The 24,064-nt window shown below is 47.3% G+C and overlaps 1 protein-coding gene across 1 annotated transcript; it reads right to left on the bottom strand.

Moving 5' to 3' along the window:
- Nucleotides 1–1,532: 1,532 nt before the first annotated feature.
- On the bottom strand, nt 1,533–22,917 carry HYKK (hydroxylysine kinase). The gene is made up of 5 exons (XM_075535379.1): nt 22,678–22,917; nt 12,103–12,459; nt 9,698–9,837; nt 4,997–5,180; nt 1,533–4,399 (listed from the first exon to the last, which is right to left on the bottom strand). Exons 2-5 carry the CDS (start codon nt 12,452–12,454, stop codon nt 3,939–3,941), a joined length of 1,137 nt encoding a protein of 378 aa, XP_075391494.1. The 5' UTR covers nt 12,455–12,459; nt 22,678–22,917; the 3' UTR covers nt 1,533–3,938.
- Between the last annotated feature and the right edge of the window lie 1,147 nt (nt 22,918–24,064).

Below are 24,064 nucleotides of genomic sequence, written 5' to 3'. Positions count from 1 at the left end.
GCCTTGGGCTCTCAAACTGTGACCTGGGAATGCCATGGGAAGGTCTTTCCTGTCGCCGCTGCTTCCCAACACAGGGAGGTGAGCCAAGGCAGTGCAACCAGACCAGGGGGTGCTCTGAACGCACCCTTAAATGGACACCGCTGGCATGACTGTCCCTGCGGGCCCTTGCCACCTTAGCTCATGCTTTAGAATTCAGCCAACACAAATGCATCTTGAGATTTTTTAGGGTCAAAAGAGCCCAGATAAGGCAACAGAAATGTGTCTGAAACTTGGGGGAGAGTGGCTCAGTCTGGCCAGAATGGAGGAGACATGTAAGGGACGCTAGTCAAAGCCAGAATGTTTTGTTTTCTTCTGTAGGGGATGAGAGGCTAGGATTAAAATAATGTTTTCAGGATAATGAGGCAGATCGCATGTTCCAAAATTGCTTCAAAATCCCCCCTCACACAGGTGTCTATTGAGAGCTGTGTTCTCTCTCCCCTTCCCCTGAATCTGGGTGGATTTAGGATTACAATAGAAATGACCTCTATGGCTATGCTGTGTAATTGGTTACTTTTATATAAAAGTACCTCCACGGTTTTTTTTAACTCCACCAAATGACTGGGTGGAACTATGCAAAGTGCTTGTGGTCTACCAAGGGGATTGGACAGCTTGTTACTCTTGCAAATAAGGTACATGGCACCCTTGTGGGGATGGGATCATGTAGATAAGATGGAACTGTAACAAGGGGCTTGGTCAATTTTTCCATCCTACTAGATTTAAAATGAACCTGCAAAATCAATAAAATAAAAATGAACCTTCCTGAAAGTGTAAGGGCAGGGTCTCACTACCACTAAGAAGATAGAGGAATGCAAGGGCATGGGGTGGCTGGTCATGGTTCAAACCTACCAGCCACTCCTTGGGAGGAAGATGAGGTCACTTGCTCTCATCAAGACATAGAGCCATAATCAATGGCACTGGATTATACATGTAGAAGTTGTTGGAGAATGCTTTGTTGTGTATCTTTTTACCAAAACTGAAAAAAATTTACATGAATGACAAGGAGTATGGGGAAAATGTTCTAAAATGGTGAAGATTGTATAACTCTCCATGATATGGTTGAAGTATTGAATTGTGTGATTTGTGAAAAAAGTGCCAACAAAACAAGGTAGATTTAAATACTTTTTCTCAGAATAAAACCCATCAATCATAAAAAAAAAGCCTTACAGCTTATATAGGGTTGCTATGAGTCAGTAGTGATATTTTCTGCCGCCCCCGCATAGGATGTAGGTTGGTGAAACTAAGAGGATGAAAGCTTGAACAGAAAGACACTTGAAAGAGCAAGGATCCCTGCTGCATGCACGTTCATGATTTCCCAAACCAGAACTGGGCTTTCTCCTCCGTGGCTGAGGGGGCCAGGGTCCTGGCGTTAGTGGAAGTGCATTCTGGCCGTTTTCTCAACAGATAGTCCTGGAAACCTGGACACCAAAGAGTTTATCCATGACATGGAATTGGCTGCTAAGTGAGAAGAGACACAAAGACTCCAATATCAATGCAAGACAGCGTGTATTTAAAATAGTGGTAGACAACATGTGCACAAGGAATCCAGTGAAGGGAAATCCACGTCCCCAGGAGCAACCGGGGAGGACATCTGTAGAGTTTCACCACAGAAGGGACCACAGACACGGCGTGAAGAGTCTCAGCCATTCTCCCGTCCTCAAGGCATGGTCCGGCTAGACAGAACCCCTCAGCCCTTCCATCTGAGCAGTTCTTGTGCTTTGCCTGGCATGCTCTCATTTGTTGCTCCTGCTGAGGCAGAGGGCTGTGTGAGTGTGTGGGTAGGGGAGGGAGTGGGGGAGGAAGCAGAATGGAGGCCTGTAGTGATTAGAAGCATGGCCTCCATCAGTGTTGGTTTAAGCCCTGGCTCTCTGAGCAAATTCCTTCACCTTTTTAAGTCTTAATTTTGTTCATCTTGAAATTAGGGCTTCATCAACAAATGTCACGGGTTTGTCGTGCTGATGAGAGAAAATGCATGTGGCGTGTACTTGGTGTTCAGTAAGTGTTGGCTTCGATTATACGGTATTAGAAATTCAGAGCCCCGGTGGTGCTGTGGATTAGGCATTCAAACCCTCCAGCCACTCCTGGGGAGAAAGAAGAGGCTCTCTGACTTGATGGCAGTGTGTCTGGGTTATGTTGTGTTTTGTTTTGATTAGCAATTTAGTAAGGTAGTAACTATTATCTACATTTCTGTGATTCTATGAATTTTTTATCAAAAATTCTGTGATCCAAGAATCAATAGGGCTCACCAATTTCATTTGGAAGGGCACATAAAGTCACTGTAATAGCTTGAGTTTGAGTAACCTGGAAGATGATTCAGTGATTATTCATTTGTATAAAGATTGAGGCCCTACTATGTGCCAAGCACTGTTAGCCAGTTTGCATTTTCATCTTATGGAACCCTCAGAAGTACGTTATCTTATGTGGTAGATATTACTGTTACCCCAGTTATATAGAAAGAAGGAAACCAAAGTACAGAGACAAAGTTACAAATGGTCCCATTGAAAGATACGAGTAAACTTAAATTCACTCCCTCACTCCCTGCCATTGAGTTGATGCCGACTCAGGGACTGTACAGGACTAAGTAAAACTGCCCGGTAATTTCCGAGACTGTAACTAACTCTTTCTGAGAGTAGAAAGCCTCATCTTTCTCCCGAGGAGAGGCTGGTTGTTTTGAACTACTGACCTTGTGGTTAACAGCCCAATACATAATCCACTACAAACCATTAGAGGTCCTAAAAAGACATCTAGTTTGGGGACTAAAGATGGATAGGGTGGAGAGAGAGAGAGAGACGATCGATGCCTCCTCATAAATATTGACAATAATGATAACTACCGAGAGTGAGTGAGTGGGCGGCTGGTGGCTGGAGTCGAGTCGTGGGTGGAGAATGAATGTCTAGAGTTGTGTATAGAGACTAGAGAACCAGAGGGAAAGAATCATTGAGTAAACCTTACTTCAGGAGATAGGATGGGAAATCAGCGAAGGAAAACAAATGTGACATAGTGTAAATATTCAGTGAGCTACAAAATACTACATACTCATATAAAATTGTTATAAAGATTAAGAAAACCTACTGAGGACTTGTCCTGAAAACCCTCATATTCCCATGCTTCCAGGATCTCATGGCCCTGCGTGGACCCTTCCCTGCAGTTCCAGAATGGTGTCTTAGAGCATCTCGCGCCGGCACCTTCTTTGTCCAGAGTTCCAGTTTCTAGCACCGCCTCACCTTACGCGTTTTCTTTTGTGAATGGCCCTGGAGCTCTTCCCTAAGACGCGCGCCTTCTCGTCTCTAGTCTCTTCTAAGCCATGTTCATTCGGAAAGTACTTGTAAAGGACTCGGTGGGGAAGGCGCTTGAGGGAAAGAGTGGGAAGACATGGTCAGCTATACACGGTCTCTGCCCTCGGGCAGCGGCTCGCAGGCCGGGTGAGCAACTCCGCAGCCGCCATCCACTATGGAGAGGAAGGTGCCAGAAGAAAGACAAAGTGCAATGGGATTTTAAAGACAGGAGCAATCAGAGGCGGCTTCCTCCGGTTGTGATTGGCTACATCTGTGCAATTGTTGTTAGGGTATTTAAAATGTGCGCATGTGTGCTTTCCAAAGTTTAAAAAAGTTTAAAAAGTCACTGATCTCAGGGCCGCAAGAGACCTGATTCAAAATGATACCATTCTGCATATTTTCAGCATAGGTAAGCAAGACGCCCAGAAAGACACACTTGCCCGTGCAGTGCTCACTGAGCTTTAAAGGGTGGTCATGAGATTGGTAGGAGTTCTTCATATTTTCTTACGCCGAGTCATGTTCAGAATCAGCCTAAGCCGTCCATTCATTAACTGTGACAAATCAGTCCTTCCTACAACTAGATGTGATTGTAGTGGTTTTTGAAATACCGAAGCCCAGGGGAACTACTCAGAGAGAGACCTCAGAACCGTAGGACCTGGCTGTTTCAAACCAGATTTCTTCTACAGCTTTCTGGCCCATGTCGAGCATGAGCTCTAAGTGCTTCCAGCCCGTCTTTGCCGTGACCATGAGGTAGTCCTTGTTCTCGGGCTGTAGCTGGCAGGCGTGTGCAGCCATGACGAGGGACTGACAGAAACGACTGCACACAAGCAGGAACACAGCTCCCCTCTCTACGGCTGTCAGTGGGATTAGACTTTCAAACCCCGCAAGGACGTGGCCTCCCACTTGTATGGGTGACTGGCTTTCAATCATCATGTACATGATGGTGATGGCCACTTCAAACACATAGTAGCCGTAGCTCATGTCATCAAAGTCCAGAATCCCAGACACCTGGTACCCAGCATCGCCAGTGGTGGACTTGCTGGGCTCTATCAAGATGTTGTGGTCGTTAAGGTCTCCATGATTGATACCTGAAAGTAGAAAAAGCCATGTGAGAACAGTGATCTAACGCGCTCGCTCAATTCTCTTTCTTAGCCAAGGCTATTTCATTAATTCCATGTGCCTAAGAGCCATGAGGATAATTTTTACAACTTTTAAGATAGAAAAATAAGTCCAAGGAAAATAAAGATAAAGGGCAAAAATGATATGAAAACATACATTCAGTAGTGAGCAGAGAGGTAGAATCATGTAACATATAAACTAAAGCAAAACCCAAAAAAACTCAACAGCCACTGAGTCCTCTCTTGCTCGTAAAGACGCAGTCCAACTGAGTAGACCTGCCTCCACAGGCTTCCAGACTGGCCGTCGGAATGGGAACAGAGCCTCCTCTCTCTCCCGTGGGGTGCTCAGGGTCTCCACCTGCGACCTTGTGGTTAGCAGCCCAGCATGTCACCCACGATGCCAAGGAAAATAAAAACGTACTGTTCCTTTAAAATGTCATCAGGAGCAGCCACGGTAATTTGTAGGGTTTGAATAAGCTAAGTTGCCCCTTTAATACCTTTCTGGTGGTTTGGAAGTCTGTCACTTCAAATCAGAGAAAGAGCCTCATTTGATTGGGTGGCACTTACATTCTCGAAAGTGATTTAGTTTGGTCATTACTTCATCCCGGAACAGCCGGATGACCTGTTGGATCATCTCGCGATTTCGATTCTGGTCCAAGGCATCTAGATACTTCTCCAGGAGTGGAACATTTTTCAGATTCCAGATGAAGTTCTCCCGACGAAGACTGCTTACCTTGGGGTGGTGGAATGTCTAAACCAAAAGCAAGACCCCTTAGACTCTTGACAGGAAGGCCCCTTCTGAGAGACGTCCTGCTTCTAACCGACACTCTTCAGGGTGGCTTGGGCAGGGCCTGGGAGGGACAGCTAGCACGCCGCATTGTCACGGACCTGCTGTTTATTGCTTCCTCCACAAAATGGCACTTCCCCATATCCGGAATCCTGGCATGGACACTTAAGGGTTGGGATGGATGGCGCTCACCGTTGTGAGAGCACATTCCCATCTCTGTGATCCTCACAACTGTGCAGACAGGCATTCGCATTCATAAATTACAAAAGGGAGGGAAGGTCCCTCTACAGAGCTCTGGTCTCATCCCCTCTGTGACCACCCACCCCCCCACCTCTGCTCAGCCCTGTGACTTGCTCTCCTCTCTCCCTTGCTCACTCTCCTCCAACCCCATGGCTTTAGCTTTGGCCGTCTCTTCCTCCTAGAAGGCTCTTCCCCACATAGACATGTAGGCAGCACAGCCATTTCCCTCTGCTCTTTTCTCAAGAGCCACCTTCTTTGAGAATGTCCTGACCACGCCAGAGAAAACGCCCACCCTCTCTGATATTTCATGTACCTCACACAGCTCTGCTGCGAGCTGCTTCTGAGCACCTTCAACGTCTGACATTCACCACCGTTTATCTGCATCTCTTCCTGCCTATCTTCAGTAGAATGTAGGCTCCACGAAGGGCAGGGACTTTGCTTCTGGTCTGTTTTACCTACCACTCCACCACCACACCCAGAACAGTGGCCGGCACCCAAAAGGAGCAACTGGGTGGGTTCGAGCCCCCAGCCTTCTGGTTCATAGAAGCTTGCTTAACTGCGTGCATCACCAGGGACTCCTGTGCATTAAATGACATGAAATGAATACACACCTTTCAAAGGTAGGCCTTCAGTTAATGTTTGCTGGATGCTCATGTTGCACAGATCTGGGTAACTTCCGGAGCTTAATTCACCCGTTTTGGCTCCTTGGGATACCACTTTTCTATCAGTCTCTCAGCCAAGGTACCTTCTCTCAGCTGCCTCGCTGCCCGCTCCTCGGCCCACCTCCCATTCCCCATCTCCTCAAACAGAGTTCTGACAAGAATCATATTCATTAGCCTGCCTTCCAGTTTCTTCTCTTTCAGGCCTAACAATGTCCTGCCATGAATGTCCCGTCCAGAACAAATACCAGTACTGAGTTTTTCATTGTTAGCGGATTCATACTCCTGGCGTCCCTACAGGGTTGTGTTTTGGGGTTTTTTTACTCAATTTTATTGGGGGTTCATACAACTCATCACAATCCATACATACCTCCATTGTGTCAAGCATATTTGTAGATTTGTTGCTATCATCATTTTTAAAACATTCTCTTTCTACTTGAGCTCTTGGTATCAGCTCATTTTTACCCCTCCTCTCCAACCCTCCTTCCCTCATAAACCCTTGATAATTTATAATAATTATTATTATCTCATGTCCTATACTTACCGGTGTCTCCCTTTACCCACTTTTCTGTTGTCCATCCCCCTGGGAGGGGGTTATATGTAGATCATTATAAAGTTCTCCCCCCACCTTACCCTTACCCTCCTGGTATCACTACTTTCAATATGAGTCCTGAGGGGTTTATCAGTCCTGGATTCCCTGTGTTTCCAGCTCTTATCTGGACCCATCTACATCCTTTGGTCTAGCCAGATTTGTAAGGTATCATTGGGATCATGATAGTGGGGGTTGAAGGGTAGAGGAAGCATTCAAGAACTAGAGCAGCAGTTCTCAACCTGTGGGTGGCGACCCCTTTGGGGGTAGAACAACCCTTTCACTGGGGTCATCTGATTCATAACAGTAGTAAAATTACAGTTATGAAGTAGCAATGAAAGGGGTCACGGGGGGGGGCGGGGAAAAAAAGGGGGTCACCTCAACATGAGGAACTGTATTAAAGGGCCATGGCATTAGGAAGGTTGAGAACCACTGAACTACAGGAAAGTTGTATGTTTTAACGGTGTTATACTGCACCCTGACTGGCACATCTCTTCCTTGTGACCCTTCTATGAGAAGCTGTCCAATTGTCTAGAGATGGGCTTTGGGTCTCCACTCTGTACTCCCCCCTCGTTCACAATGATATGATATTTTGTTCTGGGTCTTTGATGCCTGATACCTGATCCCTTCGACACCTAATGATCAACCAAGCTGGTGTGCTTCTTCCATGTGAGCTGGCCACTTGATTACCTTCAAGCCTTTAAGATCCCAGACGCTATATCTTTTGATAGCTGGGCACCATCAGCTTTCTTCACCACATTTGCCTATGTGCTCATTTGTTGTCAGCAATCGTGTTGGGAAGCTGAGCATCCTGGAATGCCAGGTTATTAGAACAGTGTTCTTGCATTGAGGGAGTACTTGAGTAGAGGCCCATTGTCCGTCTGCTACCTTACCCACAGGGTTTTTAAGACCACCAGACCTGTCTTCAGAAGTGCCTCTGGATGGGTCCGAACTGCCCACCTTTTTGTTATTAGTTAACCGTTGACCCCATGTGAACACCTCAGTTCTGGCTGCTACAAACCCCAGCGTTGCAGGCGGCCTTGGACCTTCCAGGCCTGTCCAGGCTACAAGCTGCCACAAGCTCTGATGGCCCCACGGGATCTCCCGCAGAGGAACTGCAGCCTCTGCCCCACCCACAGCGCTGAAATGCCACCTTTGGCATGGGCTCTGCACATGTGTCATCGCTCATACAAAACAGACCACATGGTTAAGTGCTTAATCAGCAGCCCAAAGGTTGGTAGTTCAAAGTCATCCAGAGGCACCTGACAGCTTCAACAATCCTGTGTGGCAGTTCCCATCGTTGCCCCCGGGCTGCCATGAATTGGCCACCAAGGTAATCTAGGAAGCTGTCATCTATAAAGGCTTGGGGTGCAGGGAAGTGGGGGATGGGCTCTAGAAAAAACAAGGCAAAAGGCCTTGCAGCACCAAGAGAGAAGGCTCCCTGGCTCCTTCTACAGCGCTCTGGGCCAGGCAGCACACCTGGAAGGAAGTTGCACAGCAGAGCTGCAGGTGGCTAATTAGATAGCAGCTATCTGGCTCAGTGTTTACCTTTTCCGTTTCAGTGGCAATGAAATCCCCAGAGAGGGCAGGAGAGAAAGGCCAATGGTAAAGGTGAACTTATCCCTGCTCCGTGACAGTCACTCACTCACTCACTCACTCACTCACTCACTCACTCATCTGGAATTGATGGTGAGGCTGACCGAGACCTAACTAAGCACTCCACTCAGAAACAAGTCCTGTAATACTAACCCATGGGGAAATTTTCCTGGAAATCCCTTTCAATGGAACAGGCTATTTGAATCCACAAACGGATGGATTTTTCCAAGGCGCTGGCACTGCTCCGCCTTAATGGAAAACAATTTCAACAGACATGCTTCAGTACGTTGACCACGCACAGAGCAGGCACTGGCTGGCTCCGAAAAGTTCGCTGAATAAGAGAGTGCGGGGGAAATGGTGTTCGCTGTGAGCTCAGAACATGAGGTGTCCGTTTACCAACACTCACGGGACGCCAGCTCAGCCCCAGGGCTGCCATCTTAGCCTAAGCCAGCAGTGTAAACCTGTGCATCTCCACCCCTTAGAGGATCAAACGACCCTTTCACAGGGGTCGCCTGATTCACGACAGTCGCAAAATTCCAGTGATGAAGTAGCAACGAAAGTAATGTTATGGTCGGGGGTCATCACCACGAGGAGCTGTCTGAAAGGACCGTGGCATGAGGAAGCTTGAGAACCACTGCCCTAAGAGAATTCACAGGAAGTGAGAGCGAAGGCCTCTTTTTTTTAATTAAAACATTTAAAAATGTTTCTTTCTTTTTGAGGAGACCTCTTTTGAATGGTATTCTTGAACACTTTTGCTTTGTGTATTTATCTTAATTTTTTAATTAATAAAGATTTTTCAATAGTTACAAGGGTTATTGCTATTTCTGGATAAAAGGATAAATACTGTGGTTTAGGGTTGGTTGCTTTTTTTTTTTTTTTTGACCAAACTACTTAGTCTTCTGAAGTATTCCCTAGGAAAGCTCTGGGTGGCTTCGTCCTTCTGTTTGGGGGTTCACTGGGTGAAGAGTGCCCAACTTAAAGAAGCATCTGATCTCAGGTGTCTTGGCCAGCCCGACCACCCTGCTGGTGTCCGGCTTGTTTTCAGCATGACTCCTCTATTTTCACTGGCTAGAGGTGTGTGGGCAATCTAGGGCTTGCCTCATCTACCGGGATGGATTAAGTAGGAAGGCTCAAGCCCGGCCTGAATGCACCTTGTTGGGAGGAAACTTCCGGCTCCCACTGGCGAATACGGACTGCCTCCAGAGTGGCATAATGCGTACCAGGACTTTCTACAAATGTGGGCAACGCCGCAGTCACGTCCAGACCTGGGGAGAAGGTAGCCTTACTGCTTATCCCAATATACATGCATCCCTCATCATACCCCTGAGGGAGCACTGAGCAAAGAGTCTGAGTGTGCATTTATTACGGAAAACCACAGAAAGCCCCACGTCTCTCACCTCCAGGGTCTTATCCAGCCTGGCAGCCAGTCTCCCGACATCATAGAGTAGCCGGGGGCCGACGGAGACCTCGGCGATGCGTCTGCCCGGGAGGTAAGTCATCAGCCTCACCACGTAGCTTTTGATTTCAGAGCCACTATCTAGAGGGGGGTACAACGCACACCGTCAACCCTTCTCAGAAGAGATCACTAGATTCTCGTGTTGAGGATCACAGAAATTACAGGAAGAGAGAGCGGAACATGTGCTAACCTAAAACAACTTGGTGAGCAAGATCCCATGAGCCAGAGTTACGTGGGCACCGTGAGCGGACGGGACCGAGGAGCTTGAAGAAAACTAGATTCAGCACAGCCAGCAACTCGTCTTCACCCTAAACGGAAGTCAGCTACTCTGCCACACGAATGCCTCCAACACACACTTTCACAGCTGGGACAAGCTCGAGAGAAAGAAATGACCGTCCTGGAGTCAGAGGCTTCTTGGGGCCTGTGCTCAGCACAGGGAACAATGACCCCTCAAGTACCAGAATGAGCCTCCATTGTCGGGAGCGATGGAAATGAGTGAATGGCTGTATTGGCTAAATTAGTGACACCATCAACAGAAAGGAATGCTCGGGGATGACTTACAGTGTTCTCTGTCATAAAATGATGGTATCTCTAAAGTAAACCAGAAACATATATAAACCAGAGATACCAGAATGGATTGGGGGCTTGCATTTAAATCTAGCCCTAACCTAAGATCAATTAGTTCTTATGACATGGCCCTGTTTGGCACTCACCCTCACCACTCTGAAGAGCACGCCGAAGCCTCGGGTGCTGTAGCAAAGAGTGGTGTGGGGAAGAAACCAGAGGGCTGCTGGCTCCCAGGAAGAATAGTGCCGGCAGGTCTGCAAGCCTTGCTTTGAAACAAGCAGCCACCTAGGTGAGGCACCAGCTCATTTCACATGGTGGCAGCACCCCAGTCTGTGGGAGCCAGTCTGTGGTAAATAATAAAATCCAGTCTGAAGAAGGGAGTGATGTCAGGGCTTAAATTCTGAACTGCTGGTCTGCAAAAGGCTACGGGGGGCGGCAGAAGGCCCCATCCATTTGCAGGTACTCACATGGCTCACGCTTCGAGTGGCTCCCCTCTGAGCACAGACGAGGGATGCGCATGGCCCTGCTATCAGACAGCATTGTAGTCGATGGTGGCAGACGAGGTTGGGTCAAAATGCAGCACCTTAGCATTTGACCCATTTTAAAGCTGCCTCCGTTTTTAATATTTTCTGCATTCTTCTTCGGGCGTTTTCTGATGCATTTTGTCATGATTGTTTGCCTGCCTGCTGCGTTGTACGTGTTCTGCATGATTTTCTGTACATGAAATCTAGCATAGGTGGATCTGTGGAGACAGTAACTGGATCAATAAATCCTGTTTTACCCAGGGGCACAGCCGGGGAGGTTGGGGGAAATGAGGAGCTGACAGTGAAGACGAGAAGGAAGAAATTGCTCCACAGTCAATGGTGGTGTCAGTGACGCACGGCTCTTTATGTGACCGAATCGTTCCATTGTCTGGCCTGTGAATTACATGCCAGCAAAACTACGGGGGAAAGAAATAAGTGAAGAATGGTTGAAAAGTAAGGAGAGGAAACGAAATGTAGGATAGTTAAGATTTCACGCCTGTAGATTGAACTAATGAATTGTAGTATGATATGCGGATTATATCCCGATAAAACTATTTAAACTAACAGTAATAAAAAGATGTAAAAAAAGATGTCACGCCTTTAGAATATTCCAAGTTACTTTCTGGAGATGTGAATTAAATATATTTTAGCATTCAGGAGTGAAAGGGGCCAAATCTTCAAGGTGAGGAAATGGAGTGGTAGGCGTTTCAGCGATGTGCCCAAGGTCACCTGCACAGTGACCCTCAGTCCAATGTTCTTTCTGTGAGATCACAGCACCGTAATATGCTGCTGCCCTGATAAATAAATATAAACTTCTGAGCAAAATAAAAAGCCAAGCCCCAAACTTCTGATTTTCATGTGTTTCCTTAGTTTTGTATCCATCAGGGCCTTTCAAAACAAAGGTAATTAAAGCGGCTCATGTAGCAAAAGGCATGGAACCGTGGACAGAACACAAAGCACCCCACCCATCCGAGAGACTGAAAAGACACCGAATTTAGATGGGTCGGAAGCAATGGCCACAGTGTTGTGCACGGAGATGAAAGCCTCCGTTGTACTGATTTAAAGTCCTGGAAAAAGGAATCGATGCGTGTAATTTGGGGGCCTGAGAACCAATTATTTGGTTTTCCAAGATTTCTTACGGGAAAAATATGTCCAGTTCTCCAACTTTCCGGTGTTCGAACATGAATGTGGATTGAGTTCAACGCCTGAAGGGAGTCTGTGAACAGACTGGCAAGTCGACTTGGTCGTCTCTTACCTACGGACACCAGAGAGGTGATGTTGTCTCCTTTAGTGCGACACATGGAGGCCGTGGGGAAGCCAGCAGCTCTCAGAAACAAGATGCTGCGACTCTGCACTTCAATCAGGTCTGGAGTCTTGCTGGACTCTGTGTTGTTTATTTTGAGAACATACTCAGTTGGGCCATCGGGAGCCGAAGTGTCTTTGGTTCTGGAAACGTACACGTGAAAGTTTTGGTCATCGTAGCTGGGCAGTGGCTGGATCTTGGAAACCTTTAACCCAAATACCGATTCCACTAAGGCAGAGGCATGAACATCACTGAAAGTCGGTTTGGTCAGGGCCCGAGATTGCTGCTCATCTCCGCTGGACATTGTGTCTAGGGAGGAAATATCAGAAATGTGTGACTTATAATGAGTACATTTATGCAAATGATCTTCCTCAAGGCATAGCAATTCTATTCCTCCATATTAATAGTGCCTTACTATTTCTGATGACTAATTTTCATTCACAAATGAAAAACAAGCAAATAAACCATCAACAAATAAACCAGTAAATTAGATAAAGAAGTGGGGCCATTTAAACAGCTTGTAAGTGGCCATGTAAGACACAATGGCAGGTTTCTACTGGTCAGGAGCAAACAGTAAGATGGTAACCGGAAGCTCAGTGATGCACCGAGCCAACAAGAGTGCTATCCCCATTGCCCCTGAGACCAGGAGAACCAGATGGTCCCTGGTTACTACCATTGATTGTTCTGACTGGGATTACAATAGCTGGTCCTGGATAGAATGGGAGAAAAACATGGAGCACGCACATGTAGTAAGATTTGTATATGGAATTTACATTCTTACATCTATATCATATATGTATCTTATAGCTATATACTCCTTTGTAAAAATATTTTATTGGGGGCTCTTACAGCTCTTATAACAATCAACTGTATCAAGCATACTTGTATACATGTTGCCATGATTATTTTTTAAAGATTTACTTTCTGAGTTCTTGGTATCAGCTCCTCTTTTTGTCCTCCCTTCCCCACTCGTGATCCCTTGATAAATTATAAATTAATATTATTGTCAAATCTCACACCAAACTCTGTCTGCCTTCCCCCATGGTTTCTGTTGTTCATCCCCTGGGGGGAGAGGGGATAGTTATGTGTTGATCACTATGATCAGTTCCACCTTCCTCCCCTCCTTTCACTACTCCCATTTCTGTACCTGAGGGGTTTATCTGACCTGGAGTCTGTGTGTCGTGAGCTCTTATCTGTACAAGTGTACATGCTCCGGTCTAGTCCGAAGTAGAAGGCAGGACTGGGGTCACGATAGTGTTGGGTGAGGAAGTCTCAAAGAACCAGAGGAATATTGTATTTCTTTGGTGCTATACCGCACCCTGGTTGAATCACCCCTTCCTTGTGACCCTTCTGTGAGGGGATGTCCTGTTGTTTACAGATGGGTTTTGGGTCTGCTCTGATCCACCTTGTTCTCAACAATATGCCTGTTTGTTTTGCGTCTTCTGATGCCTATTACTTGATCTAGTTGACACCTCATGATCACACAGGCTGGTGTGCTTCTTCCATATGGGCTTGTTGTTTCTCTGCTAGATGGCCGCTTGTTTAACTACAGGCCTTTAAGACCCCAGACGCTCGATCTTTTGATAGCCGGGCACCATCGGCTTTTGTCATCACATTTGCTTGTGCACCCATTTTGTCTTCAGCGATCATGCTGGACAGGTGAGCATCACAGAATGCCAGGTTGTTTGAATAAACGGTTCTTGCGTTGAGGCAGGGCATGAGCAGAGGTCAAAAGTCCATCCACCACCTCAGTATATTGTCATATAAACATATTTACATAGTCCAAATGCCTCTATTTTTGATGAATTAATGTATTTATATATGTTCACACCTATGCTTCTCTCTGTTTATAGTTTGCTCCCTAGGTCTTTCCTCTCTTTCCTTTTACCTTCCTCCAGCCCCACCATCACACCCTCCCTACTTCCACCTCTAAGTAATTCCTCTCAGCTAGATTGCTGTTGCTCCAACACCCCCAGGATCTCTACATCCTCCTTGTTGTTGATTTTAATTCCCTAGTTGTTCCCCCTCTATGGCATTATTTGCTCACTGCTAGATTCACCTGGCTCTCCTTCCCCCCAAGTCCCCCTGGAACTTTGCTTTCTCCTCAGGCTTGCTTCCCATGCTTATGTTATATAGGTAGGCAAACCAACAATAAGGGAGACAAAACAAAAAGTAAACAAAACACCGAGTAAAAAGGGAAAAGAAGGTGTTCCAGGATGTGAATGCAGTGTGCCGGCATGGAGTAGGGAACCAGTGGAGAGGTCTGAGGGGCGGGTCCCAATCCCAACTATGTGGACACCTGCCCCTCCTCCCAGAAGAATTTCAAAGGACGGCACTGAATCTGCAGCTCAGGGAGAGGGACATGTCTGATCAGAGCACATGGGAGCAAATGACGGTGAAGGAAGAGAGAGTGGAGCACATCCTGGCCTACCAACCCTTGACGATGATATTTCTGCTCATAGCAGCCAATCCACAGAGAAGACCATACGGCCGGCCCCACTATGAGACATGACATCCTTCACTGACCCACAGCCCTACAGGGGCCAACACTGGAGACACAGTGTGGGAATTTTGCCTGATCTGATCCCATCACTCCGAGGCAAAACACTAAGGGCGTGCAACAGAACAGCAAGGGGAACAGAGCAACAAAGTCCCCAGGGAATACCAAAAATAGACTTTGGGGCCAGGGCTTGGCGCCCCATCAGACTCAACCAGAAAACACTCCTAAAGGCCAACAAACAGTCTTTGACCTAACTACAGGCTTTTGTTTTTCGTTGTTATGTTTTTGTCATTGGCATTTTGTTGTTTTCTTTTGTTGCTGTTTTGCTCTTCTTGGTTTTGTGCATGTTATTATCTCTGCAGGTCTGTCTAAATAAGGTAGGCTGTATGAACAATCTGGAGGAGAAAACAACAGGACCGACAGTTCTGGGGGACATGGGAGAAGGGGAGGTGGAGGGGGGAAGGAAGTGGTGTTAACAAACTCAGGGACAAGGGAACAAGTGATCCAAATCGGTGGTGAGAAGGGTGTAGGAGGCCTGGTAGGGCATGATCAAGGGTAATGTAACCTAGAGGAATTACTGAAACCCAAATGAAGGCTGAACATGATAGTGGGACAAGAGGAAAGTCAAAGTTAATAGAGGAAAGAGCTAGAAGGCCAAGGACATTTATAGAGGTCTAAATAAAGGCATGTACCTATGTAAATATATATATATATGAATTGGGAACTAGATCTATGTGCATATATTTATAGGCTTAGTATTAAGACAGCAGATGGATAATGGGCCTCTACTCAAGTACTCCCTCAATGCAAGACTACTTTGTTCTATTAAACTGGCATTCCATGATGCTCACCTTCCCAAAGCAATCGCTGAAGACAAAGCGGGTGAATAAGCAAATGTGGTGAAGAAAGTTGATGGAGCCCAGCTGTCAAAAGATATAGCGTCTGGGGTTTTAAAGACCTGAAGGTAAACAAGTGGCCATCTAGCTCAGAAGCAACAAAGCCAACATAGAAGAAGCACACCAGCCTGTGTGATCACGAGGTATCAAAGGAATCAGTTATCAGGCATCAAAGAACAAAACATCATATCATTGTGAATGTGGGGGAGTGCAGAGTGGAGACCCAAAGCCCATTTCTAGGCACTGGACATCCCCTTACAGAGGGTCGCAGGAAGGAGATGAGTCAGTCAGGGTGCAGTGTAGCAACGATGAAACATACAACTTTCCTCTAGTTCTAAATGCTCTCTTACCCACCCCACTATCATGACCCCAATTCTACCTTACAAATCTGGCTAGACCAGAGGATGGACACTGGTACAGATAGGAACTGGAAACACAGGGAATCCAGGACGGATGAACCCTTCAGGACCAGTGGTGAGAGTGGCGATACCGGGAGGGTGGAAGGAGGGCTAGGTAGAGAGGGTGAACTGATTACAAAGATCTACATATAACCTCCTCCCTGTGGGGGACGGACAACAGAAAAGTGGGTGAAGGGATATGTCGGACAGGGTAAGATATGAAAAAAATAATAATTTATAAATTATCAGGGGTTCATGGGGAAGCGGGGAGTAGGGAGGGGGGGGGATGAGAAGCTGATACCAAGGGCTCAAGTAGAAAGAAAATGTTTTGAGAATGATGAAGGCAACGAATGTATAAATGTGCTTTACACAACTGATGTATGTATGGATTGTGACAAGAGTTCTATGAGCCCCCAGTAAAATGATTGGAAAAAAAAAGAGAAAGAAAAGAAAAAAAATCTAACAAACAACCCTCTAAAAAGCACACATGATTCCAGGTCTGTCTACTGACCTTCATGACTATCTCCCCACCAGTCTTGCAGGGGTTCTGGTAACTATCCCACCCATCCTGAAGTTTATTTTGGGGGCTCTTCAGGGGCTTTGTGACTTGGCTTTGTACCTGTTGCTGATCTGTTATGTTCCCCTCTTTGTTCACCCCCACATATATATCTTATACATATGTTTGCATTCTTACACATATATACATTACATATATTTCTTACATATACACATATTACATTCTTATATATCTTAGACATATGTCTTATATATAAATGCATTCTTACATATATGAGGAGGTGTACACACACAAAAAACCAGATTTTTTTTCAAAGATATATATTTAAATTTTTTTACAAAACAACCTTATCACCTTCAAAGTACTCTCCATTACACTTCTGTTGGGTTGGGTGGCAGCACCTCCCTCGTTTTTTTTTCTTCACCTCTTCTACGTCATCAAATCGCTGTTCTTTCATGACCCTCTTCATTCACAGAAACAAAAAGAAGTCACATGATGCAAAGCGAGGTCAGGTGAGTAAGGTGCGCGGGGCAAGAGAGGCCTGCTGTTTTTTTTTTTACCAAAAACTGGGGCATTGAGATGGCTGTGTGAGCAGGGGCATTGTCATGGTGGCAAAACCAGCCCGTCTGCCACAAATCAGGCCTTTTTTTGTTGTACTGTTATTCAATCTTTTCAGAACCTCTAAACAGAAAGCTTGATTAACAGTCTGACCTAGTGGAACAAACTCCACGTGCATTTTTGTCTGTTCGGGAAGTTGATGGATGGCCCAAACAAGGTTTGTCATCAATCAACATTTTACCTTTTTTGAAATGAGAAAGCCACTCATATACTTGAGTTTTTCCCATAGTGCCATCCTGGTTAGTTGTGTTCAGCATCGCAGCACTTTCTGCGGCCATCACAAAAAACAAGCTTCAAGTGAAACTGCTTTTACGAAAAAATTCACTGTGAGCAGAGAGAACCTTTCCAGGTGATGCCACAGGGTACACTAACTCAGAGGGAGCTGCTCAATGCTCACCTAGCTACGAAAGCTCCACCCAGCAGGGCTTTTATCCGGCTTTATTTTGGGCACCCCCTCATATTACCAAAGACAACAGTAGAGAGGCCCAGAGACACTCTTCTAAGACAGAAGCAAGTCCAGCCCCTGAGATCATCTGGCAGTGAAATGGCAGTGGCACTCAGCATACAGAACCTTACCCCGAACTAAGGTCGTACCCGGCTTACAGAGTCAGCAGTGTGAAGGGTCAGCAATTACTCAAAAGTAAAGATGAGAAGAGAAAGGTGCAGGGAGACTGGAGTAATGAAAAGAGAATGAACAAACACAGAGCATGTCGAGGGGCGGACAGACATCGTGCGACAATGGAGGCAGAATCAGCACGGGCCCAGAGTGCCAAGGAAAGATGCTGAGAGAGGAGGAGGATCTTTAGTCAGTGCCCGCATTTGGGCGTTTGATCCCCAGGCTGTGGAAAAGGAACTTTTCTTTAAAGGCCCCCATTTGTGGGATCTTTTCTCATGGGAACTCTAGGGGATGAGGACAACACCCACTTATGGAGGACTCTCCCCACCGGGCCTACGGGTGTCTAGATACCCATCATGGCCACATGGAGATCCAAGCAGAGGGTCCTCATTGGCATGGAGCCTGCTGCACCCAGCATGGGCATGGGATTCTGAGCCCATGCATCTCCCAAAGCCACTGGGGTATATGGGTCTCCCACTATCACCCACCTCTCTGAGCCATCCCTGCCACTTACTGTAGGCTCAGCCTTTCAAACCTCTGCAGATCTGGTGCTGACTCCTGGCACAGCCAGTGGTGGTGGTGGGTGAGATAACCAGAACAAGGGGCAGAGGTGGACAGGGGCACCTGGCTTTAGGGTCAGACAGTTGCAGGTTTTATGTCGATCCTGTCAACTCCAGCATTCCCACCGTGCTTCCCCAGTCTCTGGGGACTGCCACAGCAGGGCACCACACCCCTGTGGCTTTACACAACAGATGTTCCGTGTCTCACAGTTCTGAAGGCTCTCGGCTGTGTAGACTCCCGAGGCGCTAAGGGAGAACCTATGTCATACCCCTCTCCTAGCTTTGGGGTAAGTCCTTGGCATTTCTTGTAAACAGACCCATACATGGCACCCTGTGTTTCCGTGTCTGTCCTTCCTTCCATCACTGCCATTCAGAAGATTAGGGCCCTCGCTCCTCTGGTTGCCTTCTGCTCACTGCCCATGTCTGCAAAGAGGAACCTTCTCTCAGTCACAGGGATTAGACTGCAGCATACCTTTCGGAGGACACAGTTCAACTCGGAATACCTGTGGCACAGGGCTGCTAATAACTTTTGTGTTTCTTTCCCTGACGACTTCATTATTGCTCGTCTTCAATGGACTCTAAGCTACATCAAAGAGGGCTGAGAGGAGGCCTGTCTCGTGCCTTATTGCACCTTGTCCCTGGACAGAGCTTGACACCAAGTATGGGATCACTAGTTGTGGGTGGGTAAGTGGATAGATGGTGCATGGATTAGGACAGGGGTCTTCAAACTATGGCCCGCAGGCCACATGCGGCCCTGCCGAAGACATGTATCCCGCCCACTGGGTGTTTTTGCCCCATTTGTTTTTTTTTTTTTTACTTCAAAGTAAGATATGTACAGTGTGCATAGGAATTTGTTCATAATTTTTTTAACTATAGTCCAGCCCTCCAACGGGTCTGAGGGACAGTGAACTGGCCCCATTTAAAAAGTCTGAGGAGCCCTGGATGAGGAGATGGAAGATAAATGGATGGATGGCGGCTACATGGACAGATAATTGGATAGGTGAATGGATGGATGATGCATGGATCAGATGGAAGCTTGATGGATGATTGGGTAGACGAATGGATGGGAAAACGGATGTATGGAAGATACACGGATGGTTAGTAGATGGGTGAATGCATGGATAAACAGATGAGCAGGTAGATGGACAGGACGGGTGGGTGGATGGACGATAGATGGAAGATCACTCACTCACTCGCTGCCATCAAGATATTCCAGCTCAGAGTGACCCATCAGGACAGAGCAGAACTGTCGTCGGTGGATTCACAAGCCTGTAAAACTCTTTACAGGAGTAGAAAGTCTTGTCTTTCTCCCCTGGAGTGGCGGTTGGTTTGAAACTTCTGACCTTGGCATTAGCACCCCACCATGTAACCACAACACCCCCAGGGCTCCTAGATGGAAGACCAATGAGGGGGAGCTAGGGGAGAGTGTGGACACATGGTGACACGCGTAACTGATGTCACTGAGCCATTTCTGCAGAAACTGACAAATAGGAACCTAACTTGCTGTGTTAGCTTTCACAAAAAACGGGAAAGGGCTTGGCTGGTCTGGTCGTCTTCGTGGGAGGAGAGATATCCTTGTGTGACCTGGAGCAGCCTCTGCCAGGCCACATGGTCAAAGGAATCCTATGGGTGCCGCGTAAAACCTGAAGCTTCTTTTAACTCTCATTAAATTCACTTGGATCACGAAAAAAATAAAACCTGGGGAAAATATATATTTTTTAAGTCCTCGGACCATGAGTCTTTATTATTTTATGAAGGAATGTTCCAGGGACACAAGGCAGATCAGGAAAGCCCCTGGGATGTCATCTGGTCCAAATCCACCTCCTCCCCGTTAACTTTACAGGGGAGAGTATGTCACCTTGACCAACCCAGGAAAAGGACCGCCTGCTTGATCGAGGGTCTGGGACCCTGAACGCGATGGATCGGCACATTGACGGCGACAACGGGCTCAAACGCAACACTAGCCGATGAAGGGCACATGCCCTGGCCGTGCGTCGTTCTGTTGTAGGGGTCGCTGTGTCAGAGCTGACTCTGAGGCACTTCACCTCCACAATAGACTAGAGGTGACCACGTGGGCTGTACATGAAAAAGAGTAAGCCTTCTACTGCCAAGAAAATAAGGGCTAGCCACCGAAGAAACGGGTGGTTCCCAAAAGAGTTACACCTCGGTGACTCATTGTGACCCCGCATTATCTTCACTACCATGAAGTCCATTACGACTCAGCGGGACCCTGGCCACGGCTGTGGACATTTACAGGAGCCGGCAGCCTCATCTTCCCCCTGTGTACTGGTTGGTGGGTTTGAACCGCTGATCTAGCAGTTAAATCTTATGGACAGCGCCACCAGGGGGTCTCTGATAGTGACACGAAATGATCATCAGAGCATACCCCACAAATGCCATCTCCCCTGATTCCATGCCATAGTGGTCCCCAGTTTTCCCACCCAGGGTGATTTCCCACCTCCAAATTTGCATATAGCTTCTTTGTCGCTGGCAAGTTTTTGGTACCTGTTAAGAGTGGTAACATACACCATCCCTTCTCCTGACCAGAACATTTTCTTCCAGAAGCCAAGCTAAGCTGCTCAGCTTGGGCTACTAAAGATACTGTCTCAAAGCCCAAATAGGGTTGCAAAACAATCTTTGCACCTGAAGCTTCTGGGAACCAAGATACTTACCCTTTCACACTACACCTGGGGTTTAAAACTGTACACGGAAGGCTAACATTCTCTCCAGAGGTCTGTAAGCTGGTGTCAGACTAGTTTTCACAATGTAATATGAGCTGAAACTTTAAGTTGAAATTGGAGTTTTTCCCAACACTCAAAACCTTAAGGACTGCAGGACAATACTGAACTTGATCTGAATTCACTGAAAGGAACCTTACACACAGTCGATGAAGGTCAAGTTCCCTGCTAGCTCAGAAAAGGTCCATAGCATCCGTGGGAGGAGCTTTTCCAGCCGGTTTAAAGAGTCGTGTTTTCTACAGCAGCTTAAAGCAATATTGGACAACTCGGGCCATCAGAAAGACAGCCTGGTGTAGCAGAGAGGCGCGTCTTAGTCCCAGCTCTGTTACCTAAAGGATCCCAGGTGGTGCACAGTGGGTTAATAAGCCTTGGGCTGCTAACCAAGAGTTCACCTGGGGCGAACAATGAGGCAGTTTGCTTCAGGAAAGACTTATAGCCTTGGAAACCCGATGGAGCAGTTCAACTCTGTCCTATAGAGTTGCTATGAGTTGGAATCAGCTAGCTGGCAGTGGGTTTGGTTTGGGTTTTTCTGTTACTCGCTCATTTCTCCTGTAAAAGAGAGGTGAAGTAGACTGTCTCAAAGTCCCTTCTAATTCTAACATTCTTTACTTCTAAAATATTTACCCCCCAGCTTAATTGGTTATATATATATGTATAAATTCATAATATATAGTTTTTATATATAAAGAATATATAAAGACATTATATATATATTCCAAGCCAAGGAATTAATACTGATCATTCGGCTCCTGAAAGCAAAGAAATAAAGAGGAAACATGTATTCAGCACAGATGGCTGTGTTAACAAACTGTGTGTATGGTTCAAGTCAGTTTCTATGCCCTGCAAGCACTATTTGACTGCAATCTAGAAAAACCACTCACGAAGCAAATATTTTCTAATCCCCTGGTTTACACCAGACTCGCAAAACCTTTGTCCTAAAACTAAGAGCGCTGGACTTTAAACTTTGGGTGAAATGTACCAGGCAGGAAGCAGTCATTCTGGTTCTCCCCCCCCCCTTCGCCCTCCCACAGAGTTACAAAGTCTAGTCACACACACCCCCCAACACACACACACACCTTTCCACCCCTGCAATCTGCCCTTCTCCTCCTGAAATCCCTTATGGTATGTGCTTCCAGGTGGGGGAACCAGGGTTACACCCAGTCGGAGCCTGGGTTTTGAGTAGGTTCTGATTTATGGAGACCCAGATGTTGTTGACAAAACTGTAAATCTTTCCAGAAGTAGATAGCCTCATCGGGCTCCCGGGGAGCGGCAGGTGGTTTTGAAACACCAACCTTAGGGTTAGTAGCCCAACGTCTAACCCACAGTGCCACCAGGGCTCGTTTGCCTTTGTAGTAGCCCTTATGAAACATCGGTGGCGCTAAAGGAAGGAGGGGCGCGTCCACTGCCCAGTCTCCCAGACTGTTTATTCTCAAAGGGGACCGGGAAACAGTAAGTAGGGCAGGGCCTCGGCGCCTCGCGGTTCCGACGTTTCCAGATGGGCCACCCACCCGTGACCCGGAGGCCGCCAGCAGGAGGGCGGAGGCCGATGGGCTGCAGCTGGATGCGGAGCCTGGCCCGCCGAGGGGCCAGACGGAAGCGACGGGGCCTGGGACACTCACATTGGGTCCGCACCTGGGCCCCGGGAAGGCTGGGGCCCGCCTGCGCTCACCGCAGCCCAGCTCACCTGGAAGCTTGCGGCCGGGGCGTCCTGCAGGTCCAGCGGCCCGCCAGCTGGGGGCCCTGGCTGCTGGTTGGCTCTCCCCGTGCAGGGTCCTTAAGCGTCGGAGTGGACTAGACCGCACAGGTGTGCCTGAGTCTTCCCACTTCGGTCCCTACCTGCCTTGGAGGCCGGGGCCTGGCAGCAGGTGGCTTCTGATTGGCTCTGCGCCATCCTGCCCCGCCTCCTTTCGCTGACATTCCTAGTCCCAACCCCGCTGAGCTGGCACTTCAGATTCCTCTTTTTATTGGCTCCTCAAGACTTCGCCCCGCCCCCAAGGTGGTGAGTAGCCATTTAGCAGCGTCCAGCTCTTGAGTGACTCTCCGCAGTTCCGCCTTGTCCACTTCCTAATGCCTTGGTTCTCAACTTTCCTAAGACCGCGACCCTTTCAGACAGCTGCTCATGTGGTGGTGACCCAGACCATCAAATTATTTCCGTTGCTACTTCATCACTGTACTTTTGCTACTGTTATGAATCGTCATGTAAATATCTGATATGCAGGATGTATTTTCATTGTTACAAATTGAACATAAAGCATGGTGATTAGTCACAAGCCAATATGCAATTATATATTGTGAAATATGTTTCCCGACGGTCTTAGGCGACCCTTGTGAAAAGGTTGTTGGAACCCCCCAAGGGGTCGCGACCCACATGTTGAGAACCACTGCCCTAGTAGCAGCAACTTGGACTGGTTCTTTGCATTTTTGAATCATTTTATTGGGGGCTCGTACGGCTCTTATCACAATCTATACATACACCAACTGTGTCAAGCACATTCGTACATATATTGCCATCATCATTTTCAAAACATTTTCCGCACCGGTTGTATGGAGATTTTGAGTTCACAGAAGTCCCATCCTCGTTGTTTTTTTTCCCCTTCACTTCCCTCCCCCTTTCCCACATGCCAATGCTGTAAGCCTGTATCCCAGAGGAAAGCACAGCTTGAGGGGGATTGGAGGCAAGGGCCCTGGTTGGGGGTCCTGTGAGCCCTGGCCTGGCTGTTCCTGTGGAGATACCAAGCTATAAGGAAGCCTTTTATGTATCCAGAAAGCCCTACATTCCTGGGCTGTTAGGGAACGGAATGGAAGGTCGCCCAGAGCCTCAGCCACAGTGCAGGCCCCCCTCTGCCACAGCGTGGGTCATCCACCACCCAGCCTATGCTCTTGTGGAGGCACCAAATTTTCTCCTCTCTGCCAAAACCATTCGATGAAGACAAGAGGGCAGAGAAGGGAAAGCAGCTCAAACCTCTGTCTCAGAGGAGTGGGGCCATGGTGTGACAGTAAGGAGATCACCACCCTTCCTTGGGCCCTGCGATTAGTAGATTCGCTCCTTGCTGGAGTGTCCCGGGACTTTC

Source organism: Tenrec ecaudatus, chromosome 17 (genome assembly GCF_050624435.1).
Source record: "Tenrec ecaudatus isolate mTenEca1 chromosome 17, mTenEca1.hap1, whole genome shotgun sequence".
Lineage (NCBI taxonomy): Eukaryota > Metazoa > Chordata > Mammalia > Afrosoricida > Tenrecidae > Tenrec > Tenrec ecaudatus.
Note: the sequence above shows the minus strand (reverse complement) of the source record. Positions and strands in the feature narration are given on the sequence as shown.

Excerpts from the sequence above, each read along its gene's own strand:
- HYKK (XM_075535379.1), bottom strand. The coding sequence starts at position 12,454 with ATGTCCAGCGGAGATGAGCAGCAATCTCGGGCCCTGACCAAACCGACT. Across the intron at positions 9,838-12,102 it reads CACCTCTCTGGTGTCCGTAG|ATAGTGGCTCTGAAATCAAA; the intron begins GTAAGAGACGAC and ends ACCCCCCTCTAG. Across the intron at positions 4,400-4,996 it reads ACTAAATCACTTTCGAGAAT|GTATCAATCATGGAGACCTT; the intron begins GTAAGTGCCACC and ends TTCTACTTTCAG.